The sequence below is a fragment of the Hermetia illucens genome, chromosome 6 (genome assembly GCF_905115235.1).
Source record: "Hermetia illucens chromosome 6, iHerIll2.2.curated.20191125, whole genome shotgun sequence".
Taxonomy (NCBI): Eukaryota; Metazoa; Arthropoda; class Insecta; order Diptera; family Stratiomyidae; genus Hermetia; species Hermetia illucens.
In genome coordinates, this window is record NC_051854.1 from 84962636 (window position 1) to 84985475 (window position 22840).

A 22840-nucleotide genomic window follows, 5' to 3' on the forward strand; every position below is an offset into this window, starting at 1 on the left:
GTTCACGCTTTTGACGTTTTTGACAAGTTGAAATGACATATGAACAGCGGGCCAAGTGCTGTCAAAATAATGTTGGGTTGCACCAACAGCTATTCTCTGATGTAAATATGCAACGAACGGGAATTCCCCAGGTGGAAGATGAATTCAGATTCATATTTATTTATTGAGCAAAAGAAAAGAAATGCATGTGCGGTACAAAAACAATCATCATCAATGGCGCAACAACCGGTATCCGTTCTAGGCCTGCCTTAATAAGTATCTCCAGACATCCCGGTTTCGCGCCGAGGTCCACTAGTTCGATATCCCTAAAAGCTGCCTGGCGTCCTGACTTACGCCATCGCTCCATCTCTATCGGTCTGCCTCGTCTCCTTTTTGTACTATAGATATTGTCCTTATGGACTTTCCGGGTTGGATCATCCTCATCCAAACGGATTAAGTGACAAGTTTGTACCTGTCGGTGCTTCTATTTGCCTACTCTTTAACATCTTGCCCATCCAGAAAGCCAGGGTGTTTCCCACTCCCTTGCGGATCAGGGCATCTTGTATCTCTTTGTGCGATGTGTTATCAAATGCTCCTTCAATATCCAAAAAACACACACAGTGCTATTTCTATCCGTCAGCTGATAAAGAGCAGTTTTGGTTGCCCGTCCTGCCCGGTAAGCATGTTGACACTGATGTTGGGGATTACGAATTAGAACGTTAGTTCTAATATAGTTGTCTATGACCTTTTCCACCGTTTTGAGTACGAGCGATATTAGGCAAATTGGTCTGAAAGATTTAGGGTGAAAAGGATCCTTTTTAAACACTTTCGGAATAAAGACCACTGTTGCCCGCCTCCCTGCCCTTGCCCTTCAGGGCTGTGCTGTCCCTTAAGATGATTTCTAGGCCTCTCTGGATTAGTGCTGGGAAGAAGCCATCTACTCCTGGTGATTTCAGCGGTTTAAAAGTGTCCACTGCACACCTTACCCTAGCTTTCGAGCATACCTCTTTTGCTAATTTCTAGTTCTCCTTTCTTTCCCTCCGAAGAACAAGTATATTCTGTCTTTCTCATTCTCGGTAAATATCCCATCTTCCTTTTTCAAACAGACAGTTTTGTAAAGCCTGGCTGATTCTGTGATTTGTTTGATCACTTCACAGAATTCCCTGAAGCTGTTCCTCCTGATCGCGTTGCTATACGCAGTCAGTCAGTGATGAATAAACTATCTTAGTCGGACAGCTGTTTCTAGTTCCAGCTCGTTTCTGATGTCACCGCCCCCTTGAAGGTAAGCCATGTTATTGACAGCTGGCTTCATATACGTCAATAACGACTGTTTGAGATTTTCCACCGCTGTTTCTAGTTCCAGTTCGCTCCTGATGCCACCGACCCCCTTGAAGTTAAGTTATGTTGTTGCTCAGATGCGTTGCATAGGAATCCCAATCCATTCTCCTGGTATTCCTTATTATTCTTCTTATTTCAGAGTTGCCCTCAATGTCGAATCTGATTATTTTGTGATCAGACAGAGAAGGCTCATCAGACACTCCCTAAGAATAGATTCTAGAAGGTACTCACCGTTTCGATTGGTGTCCTCAGACTTCGTGAGGGGCGTTGGCATCGCAGCCGAGGAAAAGTGGTAACGACCTCTTTTCATAGTACTTCACTAGTTTAGTTGCTAGCTCCCGTGGAACTCGGATGTCATCTCCTGGAAAGTAGCCCGATGCCACGGCAGTCCCTCGGGTGCTCCTCCCGGCTTCTAGTAAGACTTAGATAGCCACAAGGTTCCCGGTCAGGCACTCTTAAAGACATATGTATATATTTTAAATTACGCTTGAGAATTATGCAAGCTCTTGGTTTTTCACAAGGGGAGTCCCAAATTACCTGCTTGCTTCCTCCTTGCATACCGCGAATCTGGCCCCTATACAGCCAAGGTTCCTGTGCCAGCACCATTCCAATATTTTCCTTGGAACTTATCCTTGCAATTAGCGCTCGCATGGTGGAGGTTTATCTCGGCTATCTTAATGCTGTCCATTGGTTTCGTTTTTGTTTGAAACTCTTCTCCACTAACGAAATATGACCATCCTCATGAGGAGTCCACTCTTGCCTTGCTTCTAAAGACTCTCCACAATTGCGTATGCAGATCCTGATTTTGAGCGATTAGGAGGTCCATGAGAACTTTCGCCTCTATTGTTGTAGCTTTCGGGAGACCCACTGTCACCACGTGTGCTCCTGGAATATCATCCCCAGCACATGTTGACAGTTCTGCTCCTTTCCAGCCTGATAATTTATGAACTATAGTTCTAAGCCACTCTTCCGTCTCGCATTCCACCAATATGTGACCTGGTCGAAAGCATATCCCGGTGAACACAAGTTCTGCAGTCCATCCCTTGCACATCTGCCTGACGCCAATGTCTTCGATAGTTTCCTGCTTCTCACGAGTGAGTATTTGCTTGGGATCGGACGCTATATAAAACATTCCGCTGGATCAAATTTTTTTTGCATATTGAAACTGTGACGGTTTCTTGCAAAGCCAGATGGTATTCCACCTTCCTCAATAACCCGATTAATGAACTCACTGAGCCAAAGTGTTGGATCCCAGCTCTTCGCTTTTCAGAGCTCAGGTCCGGTTGTTTTTCCCGATCTCATTAGTTTTATTGCTTCCTAGACTTCAGTTGCACTGACAGGTGGAACCGCTTCAAATGTCGGGTGTGTTTGTGGAAGTGGACGATGGAAAAGTTCTTCGTTGAAATCTGCTCGAAATATTCTTACGATCTATCCGTCTCGGTTCGACGGTCGGTAAGCAAAGTACCATTCTTGTCATTAACGCAACGTTCGTGTCCGCTTTTGACAAGTCGATATCCACGCCATCCCATGTGTCCAGTTCGTAAAGATCTTGGTGACCCCGAGGGTCGCATATGACGCTTTGTGAATTGTGTTTTTAACTTGGTTGCACGATTCTTCTACATTCGTAATTGTCGGTAATCGCGTAACAGAGATTATTTCTTCTTTTTTGTCACGAAGTCGCCACGATTTAATACGCGGCGGGCCAGTGCGTTCCTCACGCTGTTTCATTGGAGGCCAACCGAAATCACGGAAAATTGAATTACCACCTGACACAGTTCCTTACGGGGCACAGTGGCGATGTTTGCAACGTTTCAAATCGGACGAATCTTCCGAATGTCCCGAATGCGCTGATATACCCTAAAACCAGGAAAATGTCATGTTCCACGGTCCAGGATGTATAAAAGGAGAATGAGCGACGCCGCCAATGTCGCTATCGGACCCCATAATCTAGTGGAGAAGTTGTTGAGGTTGATAACAAACCCGAGCGCGGCAAACGCAGCAATAACCGCGATATAAGAGAAACTGCAGAAACTGAATCGAGCGTGGAACGCTTGGGAACTCGTGATTTGAGTGTGCTGGCATAGACCAGCCCCCCCCCCCCCCCTCACGAAGCAATACTTCACGGTGAACTCGCGAGGGTATGGGTGGAAAAGTGGGTGTAAATGGCCCACACGTCTTTCTAAGATTGTCACCTCAATGCATAAAAAAACAAGTCGGAATACCGGAAGCTCGTGCTTCGGGTATAAAGGTTTTGTGTTCATCTTATCTAAGAAATTTCAACGCACATTTTTCTACCCGTATATAGCTACAAAACTACGAGACATACGTACATATTACAGCCGTAGATGTTACGCTCACCCTAAACAAACAAACTGCCTATTTTCGAATACTGTACACATATAGGCACGTATATGAATTGATCGTACCCATATTTCCGATTTACTTCTTATATCTATCTGAATAGGCACTACCCACAAAGTTCATTAGCACGCATATACTATATACCTACATACATATGTCTCGTTGGAATAATTGATATTCATATACAAATGATTAAAGAACTAAAACAAAATAATTCTTTTCCACCCAATTCATACGAACTTACTTCGTTGTGGTATTGACGAATTGATATGTGATGATGACGTCATGCAGGTTGTAGAGTGCACGAAATTCACAAAAAATTGTAAAGTTTTACCCCCTATAACTTTGTTAATAATAGCTGGATTTTCTTCAAACTTGACCAAATTGTGCATTATGTTCTTCATTATATGCATGCCCAATTCTGTACTTCTGGGATGAACATAAGGGTGGTGCCGGGTAAATTTCTAAAATGTGGAAATATACTATTATTAACTTTATTTGTGCAGATATCGGAACCGGATATATTTTGAGGCCTAGATTTCGTAGAGATGCACTACTGAAATTTTTTTCAGATTTTTCGGTTGGATAGGTTCTGAGAACGAGACCTGTTACACTTTTAGGGGGTCATATTTTGAGCCCTCACTCCCCTATGTTTCACTCAATATCAAATATTGAACCAGTTTCGAAAAGTACTAATTGAGACCTTTCATTTGATACCCCACATGGCCACATTTTATGAGAAAAAATGTTGCACCTTCCTTTCACATGTATGAGGAGCCCCCCCTTAAACTTAACACAAAATGGTGTCAGTTGCTGCATGTAAAGGGAACGGCAGATTACATACTCCTACCAATTTTCGTGACGATCGGTTTAGCCGTTTCCGAATAAATCGGCTGTGACAGACAGACATCGAATCGATTCTAATAAGGTTTTGTTTCACACAAAACCTTAAAAAGAGGTTTTAGGGTAGGAATAAGTGGCTGCTGTCGGAAGGACTCGGAGAGCAGTTTACTGGGCCCAGATCTTCACAGCCAGACCCCAGCATTCACGTTCTCCCGTCTTACAACCAGATATCTTTTTGAAGTTCCAGAAGAATTGTTTACCTTTTGTTGAGCATATCGCCCAGACTGTTCAGCGCGTTCCTGTACTGCTCCACCAACCTGGAGGATGTCGTCATTGAGTAACAAATGTGTTACGTTTCGAACTTCGCTCCACTTGGAATGCACAGGTGACATCTAAAAGATCGTACGACACGGCTATACTGTACATTCTCGAGTATATTCCTGTAAAAAAATTAAATGACTGAACAGTGCTCGATGACCAGCTCACCGGCGGCAAACAGATCTAGCTAGACGCCAAAAATCCAAAAGTAAGCTCACCCTAAAACTAAGGCGGATGAAGGACTCAGTCAAACGCCCTGCACGCGAAATTCTTGCCTTCGTAACTCACCGATTTTATCCAGAAGAGCGCTAAACTTTTCTATTAAAAAAAGAATGGCTTGTCAAAGCATAGTGTTTTATTCAAAACATTATTTGAACAAATTAAGGTTGCAAATATTCATATTAACATGTATTGACATGTACGCAAAGCATATTATTAGTAATTAACTTAAAATTTATGGAAATAAATTCTCATTGTTAATTTATTATAACATATTCGTTGAAACGCAAAAGTAAATCCGACAAACATTGTATCCCCTAACCAATACGACCTAACACTATACAAGAATCTCAACAGTCTATTCGTAAAATCCGGAGTCATTTCAACCGACGCGATGTTTATAGAAAATATCACTGCTCCTCGCCGAGACTACTGTTCGAATGCGAGAGTACATGTTCGGCGAATGCCAGAACATTATCGAAAGTTTTCTCGCATGGTTTACAAGACACGCTCTTATTCGGTGTCTTTAAGACTCCTGAATGGGCCATTGGTTTCTTCACTACTTTCGAAGAAGACGGCGGAGGCATCACGCTATTGGCCATCGATTTACGCGATGGAACTATAGATGCTCTCTGTGTTCGGCTACTATACCTTTCACTACCGCCATATCCACCTCGTAGACTGGCAGCTTCTTCAGACAACTGGGAGGCTGCAATCTTGATCTTCTTTCTCTCAGCCATGGGAATTTTCAGACAATTTTCCAATAGATGCTTATCGAGCGCTTTCATTATAGCGAAAGACTTGTCGCAATATTTGCAAGTGTTTGTCGACTTTGTTGTAGTTTGGTTGTGAGTTTTCTTATGAGCTTCGAAAATTGAAGAGACTCGAAAAGAGCGTGAACAAATCTCGCACGTAAAGTCTGAATGACTGAAATTCTGCTTGGTTTTATCCAATGAAAAGTCACTTTGGGATACTAAAGGTGCCGGTTTGGCTTTGAAAGTATTTCTTGCTTTCATTGCATCAGGTTTTGGTTTATCTTCGGAGGTTTTAGTAAACTTGCTAACGCTCCGACGTGTTAGATCTTTCCGCACCATTACAGGACTGTTGAGAGTTGTTTTTGCTACGGGTCCAAATCGTTGTGAGCTCCGAACGAAGTCAGCTTTTGGTTTTGGGGGAAACATTGAAAACCTCTTAGAAGGCGCCTTTTTAGTCGCTTCTAGTTTTTGACTATTTTCGGGAATGGAATTCAAAAAGGCTTTCGCTCCGTTCATGATGGACACTTGTTTTGACGGAGCAATTGACCGTCTTGCTTCCTTTTTCACTGATTCCAAGTTCGATTTCAAAGAACTAACTGAGCTTGAACTCGACATCTCACGAGGTGTCGGAATTCCACTTGCACCACCATTGAAAGATTTTCTTGAACTTGAAATAATTCGTGTGACGGGAGTAATGGTTTTCCCAGGCTGTAGTTCGGTATGAAGGATGGATCGCCTCATTTTCAATGTGGATAATCTCGAGGGTTTTAGTAGTCCTGTTGCTCTCTTCTTTTCGTTTGCCAAAATTGCATTGGCTTCTAAATTTTCCTTGCCTTTCTTGCTTTTCGATCCACTTTGAAGTAAGATTTTAATATCTTGCACTACTTTATCAGCCAGCGAGAATTCTACCGATTTTTCCAACTGCTTTTTTCCACTTTCTTCTTGTTTGTCAATATTCTCAATTATTTCACTTTTTGCGTCAAGGGTAATTTCCATTTTATTATTACTCGGCCATATCTTCGCGCTAGCATCCTTTAGTGCCACATTCGATCCCTCGACCGAAATTACAGTCTCACTAGACTCATCTATAATTTCTACTGAATTGTCAGTAATTGTAATAGTTTCAATTTGCATTTTACTGAAGGTCTCTACGATCACTGAATCATTCTGAGGTGCAGGTGGGCTCAGTTTTACATTTTCACTTTCTATACTTCCTTCGTTTGCCACTTTCGCTTCCTCGTCTTTCTGTTCACTGATTTGAGTAAATTCTAGGAAATTAGAATCTACTCCTTTGCTCATTGCCGATGGAGTTGACGAAGACCCGTTGCCCAACTGTAAACTTCTTCCGCACTTAGCCTTAAGGGGTGTATTTTGAGATGGAAGCTTAACCACGGTGTTGAGTGTTTCCTCAATAGCGGCTTCCACAGTTGATTCTAAATCTGAATTTTCCAATGTTTTGTCAGCTACACTGCCATTGAAGGAGTAGTACATCGAAATACTGTCTTCAGTAGCGGTGTCATAATTGTTCCCGGATAAGCGGTACGAAGTGTTTCTTTCCATTTTTTTCTGAAACGAAAACGAACGTGAAGTCTTAAATTTTTGATTATTGTAATATGCGAAAAGAAGATCCTTAACCTTAATTCAAATGATTTACGTTGGCTAGAAGTTACTCGATTAGTTAAAGCATAAGGCATGGGGGTTTTTTATATAACATAATCGGGTTCGTGAAGAAATCCAAGCCCGAGATGATTATGCGAATCAGCGCAATCAATCTAAGTTTGTTTGGTTCTATTCCGGGTCCGTTATTGGGTTAGGTATCTCCAGTCCGTTGGGTATATTCCTCTTTCCCCCTTCTTCTAGACGCACTTGGGCATAACATTGATAAAGGACATATGAAGGATTTGGCAAATACTTTTAATAATGTGTAGAAGCACCGCAGGAATACACTCAGCTTTCTGGGAACTCCAATAAGCATGGCTTACACTTACATGCAGGATTAAAAATAGCAGAATTTTCAAATAACAAGGATTGAACAAGTCCTACCAAAATGAAAAACGATAGAGGCAGAAAACCGACGATGAAAAGACTCTTCTTTTTCTTCAGACTTTGTCCCGTTCACAAGCGGGGTCGGTTCGTCGTGATCGAGCTGACCATTTGGCTCTATCAAATGCCTGATCTGGGCGCAATCTCGAGTGTTTTAAATCCCCATCCAGCGTATCAAGTCAACGTTATTTTGGCCAGCCTTTTGGTCGTTTACCATCGGCTTCAGACCAATCTTGGCAAGTGCATTCTCTTTAGCGCGAATTACGTGACCATAACATCGAAGATGCCTCTCCCGCATTAATGCAACTCCATATCGATCGCGAATATTCTTATTTCGGATATAATGAAAACGTGTCACGCCACTAGTCCAACGGAACATCTTCGTCTCCATTACCGCAAAACGCCGTTGTCTTTTATAGTCGACCAACACTCAGAACCATAGAGAGCGACAGGACGGACGACATTGCGATAAATTTTAGCTTTGAGACGTTCGTGGATACGTCGATCACAAAGAACACCAGTTGTGGAACGTCACTTCACACAGGTGGCGTTAATGCGTAAGACAATTTCATAACGCAGTTCTCCATTGGATGATAGCGTTGACTCGAGGTATTTTAATCGGGGCAGCTCACGATGAAAAGACTAGGAATTTCATATCGATTGCCTTTAAAGGGTGGTCAAAGGGTAGTATAAGGCCCAGGCGAAACATGGATCGGTATCTACGATGGAGCTGGGAAACGTCCGCTGAACCAACACCGGTGCGAGTTTTTTCCTAACGAAAAGCTGCAAACAATTTGTGCCAACTGGTCTTCCAGGTTAGGGGTTGGGTAAGGCTGACAACCCTACACGGAAAACCGAAGTTACGAAGCCACAAAAGAGCCTCGGACTTGATGGATTTTACGACAACGAACCCGACAACGAAAACCGGTTAACGATTTGCGCATTTTCGCATGGAACGTGCGCTCTCTGTGCAGATCAAATGGTGCCCAGCAGTTAGCCGATATCCTGTCCCAATATAAGGCTGATGTAATAGCGTTGCAAAAGGTACGCTGGACACAGACCGGTTCCTGGAGAAGAGCCTCTACACCATATATTATATTGGCCATTCAGTAAACCATGTGCTCGGAGTAGGTTTCTTAGTCAGCCAAAACATGAAACCTTCTGTTACTGGCTTTGAAAACGTAAGCACTCTGCGTTTGCGAGGCAAATTTAGAAATCTAAATATAGTTAACGTTCAACCGCGGACCTAAGTTACCTCGTGAGTATATGTTGTCGCTCTTCACGAGCAACCACCGCCCTTGAATTCCTTCCTTTACAATTGTTCCTTTGCAAGGAGGATAACGCTAGTCACTACCAGAACCACCATCCCTATCGATTCTGAGACAGCGTAATAGGCAAACACCACCCAAAGCTCCTCGTCTCTATACTTGCCCAAAGCAATTGCGATACACCTCTTTTCCAAGAGCGTCAACCCAAATCTGCATGCCATAGGACAAAACAGGCTCTATTGTATTCATGAAAAGACGTTTCCTGCTAAAGGTAGGACCCCCCACGTTTGTCATGAGCCGATTTAAGCCTGAAACTGCAGTTGTGGCTTTGTACGTTGCTGCTTTGATTTGCTCAAAACCTCCTAGAATGCTTAACCGTTGATTTTGACTATTTAATAATGTTGCTGATCGATAAAGGACGCAGGGTCGAGAGTTTTTCTTTAGTCAAGATGACTAATTCGCTTACCAATCGCATCAATATGCCAACTGTGCATTGTGCCTGGCTGGGAATGGACTCCCAAATAGCCCGTCAATATGCTCAAAAGGTAGCCCGGAATGTTGAATGGATTTTCTAGTGTGCCTATCATATCTCCTACGGTGTGAGTTGGGGCTTAAGAAGATACTCAAAGCCTTCCCTGCTTGTCGTCGGAGACGACTAAAAGGAATTTTAAAACTCAACTGCTACCAAAACGACTACAACGTCTCGGATAGGGATTATTTTCACGGCAATGACTTTTGGCCATCGAAAACGGACTATGATTGATCTCTCATCGGGTCATGGAGCTTGGCCAAATAGCTCTGGATTTGGAAAAAGAGGCAAGTAGAGTTGGACTGCAGATAAACACCAACAAAACTAAGGTTCTCAGTCTAACGGATCACCGCACTCTCGCAGTCTACATTAATGGGCTGAACATCGAAAGCGACGATCAATAGGATCGCTAGATCCGCCTTCGATTTTCTGTCTAAAATCTGGAAATGCAGTTATTTCAGCACTAAGATCAAATTGAGACTGTTCTGTGCTAGTGTTCTTTCTGTGTTACTATATGGGAGTAGCACAGGGGAATTGAATTCCACTGTTCCTCAAAAGCTCCAAGTTTTCATCAACACCTGTCTGCGCGCGAAAAAAATTCATAATAGCTGGGGACGCCATGTGACTGGGTCTTTGTTCCTGTACCGTTCCCTGATTACCACTAGATCCCCCTTGACATCCGCAGCGAATTGCGCCAGCATTGAAGAAAGTTCCAATCAGCAATGTTATTCTGTTTTAAAAGTCCCCTTGAGATTAAATTTCTCAGGCTGTCCTGCAATCGAGTTGGAAGAAAGTTTGAACAACTGTGCCGATAGTACTGTCATGAATAATAATTCTGCCATTGACCTACCACCGGCCACCACCACCAGCGCTCTTTTATAATTCAAACAGGTAGGATAGTCCGAGCCCAAATGCTTGGCACGTAGTGCTTGTATTAAAGGAGGAGGGAGTCTGAAGCCACCTTTCTGTCGTATGCAGTCGGGCGAAATTCACTTCAGACGTGTCCAGAATGCAACATACGCGAGAAAACAGCGGAACTTCTTCACATCTCTCAACGAATCCCAACAGAGTGTCCAGACAGCACAGTTTTCGATAACGGAAGAAAAATCCTGGAGTAGACTTTGGGGATTACCCGCCCAGCATGCTGAGCATGTTGAGTGGAGCACCGCCGAAGGTACCCGCTATGCCAATACGCCTGGCATGAATTTTACGGATGTTACCGAAGAGGAAGTTCAACGAGCCATAAATAGTTTGAAGAACTTGAGGGGCCCTGGTCTGGACCGGGTGCAGAATTTTTGGTATAAGAAATTTACATATTCAAAATCGACTGGCACGTAGCATAAATCAGGTTACTAGTCGGCCGGAGCAATTTCCACCTTTCCTCACTGCGGGATTACCTACCTTATCCCTAAGAAGAGCACGATGCAGGACCCGCAGATACAAAGCTGATTACAACCATCTACAAATTCATAACGTCCATTATTAGTGGAAGAGTCAATGCGCACCTCGAGACAAACAATATTCTGTCCGAAGAGCAGAAGGGTGTCGAGTTGGGTCAAGGGGTTGCAAAGAGCAAGGCCAAAGAAACCTCTATAGTTGCTATATCGATTATGCCAAGGCTTTCGATAGCGTTCCGCATACCTGGCTAACGGATGTCCTACATCTGTATCGCATTAACAGGAAACTAATAGTTTTTGGCGACAGTCATGGAAGGGTGACATACCACCTTATCAGTGCGTACATCTGAGGGTGCAAATACCTCAGAGCCCATCCATATACGGAGGGGCATCTTCCCGAGGGATTCGTCGAGTTCCCTTTGATTTCGCATAGCACTGAACTTCCTTTAATGGCGACTGAATGATGCAATAAAATATTGCCTACGTGCCAAGGGCGAACTGACACACTTTATGTACCTAGATAATATCAAGCTGTATGCTGGTACTGACGACCACTTCAGAAGTCTGTTGCAATAGTTTTCATGTTCAACCGTGATGTTCGGATGGAATTTGGATTAGACAAATATCGAATCCAAGCCACTCACAAAGGTCCTCATGAGCCGCATGCCGGACATAGCATTGGTGACTCCGCATCGAAACTATGACCGAGACAGGCTTCTACAAATACCTAGGAATTCTGCAAGGAATATATTCGCTATCCCTTCACTGGCTTATGCATTCGGAATACGTCCAGTGGCGGATACGGACAACTATGTCCAAATTCCAAATGGATCATCCAAACTCTGCCGTGGAGCGGACGAACCTGCTTCATGACATCGAATGTAGGGGCGTGTTTAACAGCGTCGCACAACATTATCGCCAAGTCGATTCGCTGCGCGCTTATTTTTACAGCAAAGAGCAGACGAGTCCCTTACAAGTGGCTGTCTGCAGGGCAGACTGTGAACTGACTCGACTTAACTTGAAGGATCGATCTTTCAATCCTCTGAGTGAGGTGAAGTCGGACTAAGAGCGGATCGATGAATGGAAGTCAAAGCCAATGCATGGCAAACATGTGAATTATCTTTGGCAGCCATTTGTTGATTTGCATTTGTCAAAAAGATGGCTGTGTGCTGGGGGGCTCTTTACTAAAACGGAGGGATTCATGTGTGCCATTCAGGACGGCATGTCGCCACCCGAGCTTATAAAAATCTCATCATGAAAGAGCGCGTGGAGAATGTCTGGTTCAGCGTTAGAGACGTTGGACTATCTCATTTCTGGCTGCACTGTTACGGCACTGGTGCGATACATCACCAGGCATAATGCTGTAGTAAGGTGATCTATCAAAACCTTGCATACAAACATGGGCTGATCACGGGACCATGTTCGGTTTACCGAAATGAGCCGTAATCAGTACTTGATAGTTCTGCTTACAGCTTGTATTGCGACCGGCAAGTTCTGACTGATCGCCATACTGACGCCTGACGTACCGTTAGTTTAAAAGATGAGTCGCTCCGCGCATATAATTGAAGTTGCTATCCCCCATAATTGCAACATTGAACGGAAATACGTGGAGAAAAAGGTGAACTATGAGCCACTGGGTAGGGAAATCAAAGAAATTTAGCGTCTCGAGCGGGTAGTTGTAGTTCCTATAATATTGTCAGCTGCGGGTATTCTACTTAAATCCCTCACGGCTTCTCTTGACGTCCTGGGACTCTCAGACCCTCACAAAGTCTGGTTCAAACCACGCAGAAGTAAACCATTCTGCGTATGTGCTCGATGTTGCGGGGAGTTCTCGACGGATTCTCCCATTAACCTACCAGTGGCCACCACCACCAGCGCCCCTTTATCTTTTAAGTAGGTAGGATCGTCCGAGTCTAAATATTTGGCACTTAGTGTTAGTGTTAGGTGAAATCTGGCATCTGCCGAGATGGTAACAACTCGAGATAATAACCGTTGGCGCAACAATCCATATTGGATCAGGGGCTTGAAGTGTGTTAGAGTACTTCATTCAAGACCGTAACTGTACACTACAATACACAATGTGGTTAGCATTGCTCAGGTACTCATTCACAGCTGAGTAAACTGGTATCCGACGTTAAATCATGATACAAATCCCACTAGCACCAGTGAGATTTGAACCACGATCTTCCGTACAACAGCTTTGTGCTTTAGTCACTCAGCTATCCGGAAACAACTGTCATGAATATTATCGGGAAAAGTGATCGTTAAAAGTAAGACAATAGTCCACTCGCTATTCTAATACTTAAATAGAAAGTACAGAACTGTCCCAACTTCTAAATCAGATAGATCGTGAGTTTTCCAATGGCATAATACCCAATGTGAGGAAGAAAGGGCAGCTCGGGTCGAATGACAGAATGATGAGGGATTGACCAAAAGCTAAATTCATCGACTAGTTGCGATTCTGAGGACGAGAAGTTGAACATCCTGGTCTTCCATGCAGAGGCAATTCATTTTGATAATGGTTTTCTTAGCGCAACTAAGCAGAACTATTTACCAAAGCTAAAAATCGTTGGCATACAAAATGTTCCAAACGAGTTCGGAAAATATGTTTTTTTATACATGCACCTTAAGCTATGATCCATTATTTTTATTTTTCTTCCAACGTTTCAGCTGTTATGGAATCTGTCCAAAAACTCATTTAAAGGATTAAAATTCTTTGAAATGAGTTTTTGGAGAAAATATTTATAATCCCCGACTTGAGGACATATTTCAAACCACGGTTGCTATCCAGCGATAGTACAAAACAAGAGAGTGAAAGAAATCTTGCCTTGCTTGGAGCAACTTTCTTTCATTCAGGTAGAAGTCCTGACTTGTACTGTTTTATTTGCAATAATGGACGGACATGACATTCTTTCCAAATCAGACGTTTGCAGAAGCTCCGCCTGTAAGTTTATATACCTTCATAGAAACTTCTATTGGTATTTAATGTGTATTGCATTCAAGTACAAATTATAAAACGGAAAACCAAAAAAACGAACAAAGTATTAAATTTCAAATCACAACGAATGACGTGCACGCACCACAATAGAAGCACTATAATATAGTAGAAAAATTTAGCATTTAATTTTTGGGATATTAGATGTCCTTTTGTATATTAATATTAAAGTATGGCTCTGAATACTTCTATACATCATCCAAATTTAGTTTTGAATTCAAACCCAAGATTTACCGTTTGCCATACCAATTGGAAAACGAGAGGTGAAACCACCTTCGACCATATATGGAAGAATTTACTGAATTTACCAAGAAAAAAAATGGACGATTTCATTGATTCGAAGTATTTAGATATACTACAAGTCACCAACCTTTATAACTGATTCTATTTCCGATCAAAACACAAACTTTATCGCGAAAATGCAAACTTGGACGCTCTAAACAACTGACATTTCAAAATCTTTCGTATCAGTTCTGCATGACCAGTTCAAGTGTTCCATGTAGAGGCGCTTGAAACAGTTCAGAGAGATAAAACCGGTTATCATACCCGCACAATATTTCAATGCACCCTGTAACCAGACAACCTTCAAAATTCTAGAATTTGTAACCACTTTTTTCCGTACATTTGACTGACAAGAATCATGAAGAAGAAGAAGTGTTCAGAATCGAGTGCAAGGAGGTTATGTTCCAATGAGAGGTGATTACGCAGGGGCCTGGTGTAATTTGGCAATTTAATTGATTAATATTTATAGTATTGCTCAATAGCACCGTTCGAATTAAATGCCGATTATAAGTTAAATTATTAGAATGGTGAGTAGCGTTGTGTCATGTGTTGTGCAATATTTTCTCACATAGATCTCGATTTTTGCAGCAAAGGGTCTTATCCAGCAGGTATTTATCTTTTATAAGTGCTTCACGAAATTTTCGAAATGGCATATATACAAGTACGGTAAGTGTTGTAAATATTCCTCTATTAGTTGGAGATATTTCAGTTGTACGTTTCCAATAAATTTACAGCGATCCTATTCGGGGAAACGTCCTGGTTTCTTCTCGCAGTTTATCGATAACGTGCGGCAGGAGATGGCTAAAAATAAGGAGATGAAAGAAAGCATCAAGAAATTTCGAGAGGAGGCCAACAAGTTGGAACAGTCTGATGCACTCAAGTCGGCTCGACAGAAGTTCAATATAGTCGAGTCGGAAGCACAAAAAGGAGGCGATGTTCTTAAGGAGAAATTGGGATCCATAAAGGACAGAGTTCAAGATGTGCTGGAGGAAGCTGGCAAAACAGAGCTGGCGAAGAAAGCAAGTCAGATAGGTAAGTGATTTTATAAATTCTCGCTCTCTCCAAATGCTTCTAGTGTAGAACTTATGATCGTAGTTCTTTTGGATCCACCTGTCGCAGAATCCATCCTCTATCTCTTCAATATTCTCACTGAATCTTACATTTCCTATAGACTGTTGATTTCATCCTATTGGAGAGTAAGACGTAAAACATTAACGAAGGAAACAGCTATCCCATCCTGGATCTCTGAGGTGCCCAAAGAATGGAATACCTAGAGTTCGTAGCTTCGCTCTAGCTAGAGCTGGGCGATCGCAAAGGAAGTGTCTTATGGTTTCCCCTTATCTACGCAGCTTTGGCAATACGAATTGTAGTGTATGCCAGTGCTCCGTGCAGACCGCCTTGATAATGTATGCATTTGCACGTCTCTGGCACAAGAGCTCCCGTGTCGCCCAGACTGTTCAGCGCGTTTGTGCCCTGCTCCACCAGCCTGGAGGATGCCGCTGCTGGATACAAAGCCTTAATGGCCGTTTGGTTGCCAGTTAGAATGGTTATGTTACGCTTGTTACGAATACACTGGTGAAACCTAGGAGACCGTACGACTCGGATACACTGTGACGTAAGTTAGGATGGGGCGCACCACAGCTGTGTACATCAAGAGAATAATCCGTGGTCAGAGGCTCTATTTCCTTATTAAAGTCCCCTTGCAGGCGTAGAAGTCTATTTTTTTTTATTTTTTTTTTTAAGGGTGGAGGTGGAAATTTTAAAAAGACGCTACTGTTCCAGCAGTGTGTGGGATTCTCAACCACTAAATCCACTCCCACTTCTCCGCCCATATCCCCGCGGGTTCACCGTGAAGTATTACTTTGCGAGGGGGGCTCTGGTTTAGACTAGCATAACTAGGTCGCGTGTCCGTCACGCTTTCCGGGCTCGATTCAGTTCCTGCAGCTTTTCCTGAATCGTAGTTATTGTTACGTTTATCGCACTCCAATTTCCATCCGCTTTCAATATCTCCTCCACGAAATTGTTCGGTCCGATAACTGCGTTGAGAGCATCGCTTAACCTTCCGCTTGTGAATCTCGGAAAATGGAACATAACATGCTTTGGATCCTCCGGTGTACATTCGGAACCGTCTCGGGATTCATCCAATCCGAAGCGATGTAAGTACTTCCTGTACCCACCGTGTCCCGTAAGAAACTGCGTTAGGTAGTAATTCAACTCTACAGGCTCGACCCATCTCTCAATACACAAGATCAGTGTATGGATCGAGCGGCCTTTCTCGAGTTTTCCCACCGTTGCCGTCATGTCCCGTATAGCTCCTTCCTTGTGCATTTACGGAAACCCGGAATTACTTCAGCCGGATTCGTATTCCTTCTCCGGTGAAGACAGGTTGCCTCATAGAAGATCCAAGGGAACCATCCCCGCGATGACAAACAATGCCTCACCGGATACTATCCTATATGCACTGCACATCCTCCACGCGATTGGCCGGTATGCCGAACTTACCCTTTCCTGGTTCACTGTGTTATTCATTGAGCACGCCCAGACAGGAGCCGCGTATAGCAGAATGGATTTCATCACCCATGCGATAAGCAGCCCGCGACTAGATTTTGACCCTCCAATATTAGCCTAGAGATGAGCTAGCTTTTGTTGCCTTTTCGCACGCATAACCCAGGTGCCCCTTGAAGCTCAACTTGGCATTGATCATTACTCCCAGGGATCTAATGATTGATTTTAAAGCGACCTCATGATTACCAACCCCGATTTTGACAGTATTGTTTTTTCTGTTATTGGTAATAAGGACCGCCTCCATCTTACCTTCCGCCAGGTCCAGTTTCACCATTTGGAGCCATACTTTGATGGCATGAATCGCCAGGTCGTCTGCAAAACCAATCAATGTTGCCTCCTTCGGCACGAGAAGGCCCAGCACTCCGTCATACATTATGTCCCACAGCAGGGGCCCCAGTACGGAGCCTTGGGGAACACCTACTGTCACAACATATTCCTTCGGCCCGTCGTCCGTGTCCAAAGAAATCTTTCCGAGAGGTAATCCTCGATTATCCACGCTATGCAACCAGGGACCATGCTCTGCGAAATCCATATTGTCACTCCGATAGACCATCCGCTAGCTCAAACGGGGGAAGCAGCTTGTTGTATATTAACCTTTCAAACATTTTCCCCATAGTGTCTAAAAGACAGATAGGGCGATATGAAGAGGGTACCCCAGGTGGTTTTTGGGGCTTCGGTAGCAGAACCGACCCCGTCGGAGACTTGTTAGCGCTGATGAAGGAAACAAGTGGTTCCTGAAATATCGCATTTTTTCCAGCGCGGCTTGCTTCTTCATCGAACTCATGACCGCTCGCGCGAATTTTCCAGTTGTCGACGAGTTTCAAATTTCGCTTCGCCACAATCTATTTGACAGCACGATATTAGGGTTGTTCTGAGGTGGCGGTGAAGTACCAAAACCAAGTGGCCAAGGAGAACCTCCACGTGGTGGCATTGGGATATGCTGTACTCACTATGGTTTACTGGTCGTGATGCAGTAGACGAATGCTCCAAAGGCCTAATTAGGTGCACGGGGACAAATTTGTAGTGGCTTTAGTTCGCGTAACCTTACCAGCGGTATACTGATACCATGGCAATCATGAGTAGGCCCTGAATTCACATGTCTCAGGGGAATTCTTATCTCACATGCGTTCAGCTCGATTATGTTGGCTCCTTAGTGAGAGTTTTATAGGGGTTGTGGTTACGTTCAAGCGAACAAAGACATTCGAGCCTTAAACGTGGTGTTGCGTTTAAACTCGAGTGCTTTACTTCTGCATTGACCAGTATGAATAAACTGAGTCATTTTCTCAGTATAGACTGGTTCCGTTGTGCTTGTCTCAACGAGGCTCTGATCATTAATCCATGTTTCAAAAAAAGATCATGGGGTTAAGCCACCGTCTTACGTGCCCTGAATTCTGATATGAGTATAGCGTTGAAATTTTCAAGATTGCCTCGTCCCGTGCTTATATGCAGATGATATAGTTTTACGTCCATTACCAGAATACTAATCATTTGGCTTCTTACATGTCACAGTCTGTCCTGTCACACACATTTTTAGAAGCAAAAAAAACCGCTCTAAGTAGAAAAAATACTTAACAATTTGAATAGTATTAATTACACATTAGGAGCTACTCAATCGCTTCTACTGAAAAAGTAACAGTAAATTTATTACAATTTTGAATCTTTTATTTTTAGGCGAAGAGCTTTCGAAATCCGCTAAGGGTGTAACCGACACAATCTCAGAAAAGGGGCAGCAACTAGGAAAAAGTGGTGCATTCCAAACAATAACGGAAGCAACTAAAATAGTACAAAATGAAATTGGTCCACAAGGTATACACGGTCGTGTGTATCGAAGTCCTGAAAAATTACGAAAACGGAAAGAAATCCTCGCATCCAGCGATAACAGAAGTTTCGAACCGAACATTGACGAAGTAGGAGTAGAACTCCACAAGGACTCGAAATTTTATCAATCTTGGGAGAATTTTAAGAACAATAACGCTTACGTGAACAAAGTTCTCGACTGGAAAATGAGGTATGAAGAATCAGAAAATCCAGTGATCCGGGCTTCCAGACTCCTAACCGACAAAGTCTCCGACGTCTTCGGAAATATCTTCTCAAAAACCGAGCTATCGGAAACGCTGACGGAGTTGTGTAAAATCGATCCTAATTTCGATCAGAAGCAGTTCCTCCGCGACTGTGAAACTGACATTATACCAAATATCCTGGAAGCAATGACACGCGGCAACCTAGAAATATTGAAGGATTGGTGCTTTGAAAGTGCCTACAATATCATTGCCACGCCGATTAGTGCAGCAATTAAGGCTGGTTATTATTTAGACTCGAAAATTCTGGATATTGAAAATGTTGACTTAGCAATGGGAAAAGTCATGGAACAAGGACCTGTTTTAATTATCACATTTCAGTCACAACAAATTATGTGTGTGAGAGATCGAACGAATAAAGTCGTTGAAGGAGATCCTGAGAAAGTGATGCGTGTGAATTATGTGTGGGTGTTGTGTCGTGATCCGAATGAGCTGAATCCAAAATCTGCGTGGAGATTGATGGAGTTATCAGCAAGTAGCCAAGAACAGTTGGTTTAGACCAATTTTTTAGAAATGTATATACCATATGTAATATATGAAAAATTAAAAAGTCAACCCGATTTTCTTAGTCTTTTTTTTCATAAAAAGTGGGAAATCGTTATGCTTTCCTTTCCGAAAATCTTGGAGTCATTTTAAAACATCCGCTGTGAATAGATAAACCGGGACTTTTCTACTATCGGCATTGGTATAAAGGATAATATAAGGCATAACCTTGCGAAGAGGGTCAACGTTTCGCATTTCAAGTGAATTTGTTGCACTATAAGACGTGTATGATGACGCCGTCATCATATAAATTGGCCTTATATGAGCGGGGGTACAGGGTAGTTATCCGTTTTTCACTCTTTAGTTATTTGCATATCAGTATGAATTACTAGAGCCAGACATGGATGTGTTAATAAAGTGTGGGGGTAGTAAGTACATATATGTATGCTTTCGAGCTACCATACCAGAATCCGGTGGACATCCGATGGAGTTGTTTTAAATAGAAGAAGAATAACAAAATAAGCACCGTTCATCGAAAACTAGATTGGATATTAAATGTAGATGAGTCCAGGGAAGAATTGGAAGGGGAAATCATCAATATAAGTGTTATTTTTCCTCAAGTTTAAAGAAAAAACGTTGGATAAAGTCGGTAAAAATCGCAGATGGCAAAAACAATGCAAATAAACGACGAACTTCATCGTGCGCTCTGTGCGTCGGCAACGCTCCGCTGCACACTAAAGGCCAGAGGCTTCACATAACTACCAAGAAAAATTGTGTAAATAAGTAATTTTGTACGATTTTGGCGACCAATTTATCGGGCCAAGAAGTGACATCAAGCGGCTACCAAAATTATTTCCCAATAAGTTCAGCTTTCCTTACGCTGTTTGGCAGGTAGCCCAACATTGTGGAAATCGAAACTTACTGAGATCACGAACTTCAATTTTAAGTAGCTAGTTATGTATGCGTCAGGAAACATTGGATAAAAAAACATTTACACGCACTTACACCATTTTCACAGAATGCAGTAATTCAAAACTGTGAGAAATCGGACACCGGCTGAAAACAGTTTTCAACTTTCCTGGAATCTAACATCCAACATTTTGAAAATTTCAAATATACCTACCGGCGATGTTATCATGGCTCGATAGCGATTATCACTGACAGTTACTTTCTATCTGACCTAATTTGGGAAAAGGTATGAATCGATAAAAGTGCGGCCCATAAGCCACACCAAACCGTTATTTTCTGTGGATGCAGTGGTAGCTTTTAAAATTCTGCGGGTTGTTCGTCAGCTCACATATGGCAATTTTGTTCACTAAGAATGCATTGAGGTAAAAATACGCCAATGATGTGCACCATAAACGCTGACTTTCGTAGTGTAGGTGAACAATTTGGAGACGCTGTTGCCGCTACAATCCTCCCACGATGATTTGCCAAACAATACCGAATAAAATTGACATGGTAGTTTAACATGAGTCAAGGTGAAACCTTAGAGCTGCTGGTTCAGACACACTTCCCCGCCGACGAAGAGGACTATAAGTCAGTGTCTTGTTGGAGTGTAAGCAGCCACCCCAACCGGACGAGCCTATCAAATCGGTAATTACCAAGGATAAGATCGACTGGGCTATAAATAGCTCCGTATATAAATCCTACGAGTCCAGATGGCATAATGCCAGTCATACTATATAAACAGCAAGAAATGGTTGTGCGGTGTCTTGTCGAGATTTACCGAAACTCTATATCTTAGGGATACGTACCACAGCCTTGGAGATGCGCACGAGTGGTTTTCATACCGAAAGCGGGTTGGCCATGAGTCTCATGCCTCATCTCTTTCGTGTTAAGGCCCCTAGAGCGCGTTCTGGACATCCACTTAGGGACGATTATGGAGAGAATGCTTTTCTCGAAGTCCTAGAATATTTACCTCAGAAGCAATTCCACAGAAATTGCTCTCCACGAGGTATTGGCACCGTCGAGCGGTCAATACAGTATAGACAGTACACCCTAGCTGTCTTTTTGGATGTAGATGGAACCTTCAACAATATTAGTACTAACGCCATCAAGGAAGCCTTGACCAGTATCGGATTGGAGGGGTATTTTACGAATTGGATATTATCCATGCTAAGAACCAGAACAATCTAGGAAGCAACCAGTTGACTAGAGCTGTGAATATCTCTCCAGTGCTCTGGATAATATTAATGAACGAAATTTTACGAATATTGTACAGTAGCCTGGGGAAGGTGGTAGTGTATGCCAATGACTTGGTTGTATTAGTGTCAGCAATGTTTCCCTCCATTATGAGTGACATCATGTGGGCCGTAAGATGCGAACTCAGTATAAAACCAACCAAAACGACATGGCTGCTATTCAGCACTAAGCCAAACGTACCCCAATTCCACTTACCGCGGCTGAATAAACGAATATTGGTTCGTGAAATATTTGGGTGTAACCCTGTATCCAAAGCTAAATTGGAAATTGGACATAGAACTGCGAATTAAGAAAGCCAATATAGCCCATAATATATACTCTTGCATCTCCTCCTCCTAGACTTCCACATTAAATACGTTATAGCGTGCAGTGCCGTTAGACTACATGGGTCCGGATGGTGGGCAGCGAAGTCCTACGGCGATATTAAACTCGGGAAATCGGGACATTTCCCACAGACTGCCACACGCAAACTGAACTTCGCGAGAAACTTTGTTGTGCACTTTCCAACCAGGGCAGAATGGAAGCCCGGTGGCGTATTCCAAGGCTATGACACAGTATTCTTCCCCCCTTTCCCCGACGGATTAAAAATGGTCTGTATCTGAGTCGTATGGTCTCCCAGGTTTCGCCAATATATTCCAAGCGGAAGTACTAGCGATACTGAAAGCCTGGAGCATGATTCGAGCCCAAGCGTAACATCGCCATTGTGATCGACAGCCAAGCGGCCGTTAAGGCTTTGTACTCAGCAACGACATCCTGGAGGCTTGTGGGGCAATGCAGAAACGCACTGAATAGTCTGGGCGGCACACTCTAGGTCCCCGGTCATAGGAACATAGAGGGAATGAATGGGCTGACGGATTGACCAGATAGGGCTCCTAGCAGTCTTTCGGCAGGTGCAGTCTGTATCCCGCTGGCGACTGTCAAGGGCGGAATCTACTCGGAACTCAATGGCGAAGGCTCACCACCTGTGCAGAGTCAAGGAGGATTTGGTCCGCTTATAACAAAACCTGATCGCGAGAGCTCCTGTGCCAGATGCGTGCAAATGAATACAAGATTACTGCGGTTTGCACGGAACACTGGCCCATAGGGGACCACGACGCCAGATTCGGGAAACCCTTAGGCACCTCCTTTTGCAATTACCCAGATCTAGCTGGAGTCAGACTACGGAAAGTATGTAAACTACTC

At 43.2% G+C, this 22840-nt stretch overlaps 2 protein-coding genes across 2 annotated transcripts; one reads left to right on the forward strand and one right to left on the reverse strand.

Annotated features, from left to right (window-relative positions):
- Window positions 1-5176: 5176 nt before the first annotated feature.
- On the reverse strand, window positions 5177-14432 carry LOC119660425. The gene is made up of 2 exons (XM_038068973.1): window positions 14416-14432; window positions 5177-7379 (listed from the first exon to the last, which is right to left on the reverse strand). The coding sequence occupies exon 2, from the start codon at window positions 7371-7373 to the stop codon at window positions 5469-5471; it is 1905 nt and encodes a 634-aa protein (XP_037924901.1). The 5' UTR covers window positions 7374-7379; window positions 14416-14432; the 3' UTR covers window positions 5177-5468.
- Window positions 14433-14689: 257 nt separating this feature from the next.
- LOC119660217 (mitochondrial import inner membrane translocase subunit TIM44) lies at window positions 14690-19530 on the forward strand. The gene is made up of 4 exons (XM_038068652.1): window positions 14690-14854; window positions 14916-14993; window positions 15062-15359; window positions 18564-19530. Exons 1-4 carry the CDS (start codon window positions 14852-14854, stop codon window positions 19466-19468), a joined length of 1284 nt encoding a protein of 427 aa, XP_037924580.1. The 5' UTR covers window positions 14690-14851; the 3' UTR covers window positions 19469-19530.
- Window positions 19531-22840: the final 3310 nt, after the last annotated feature.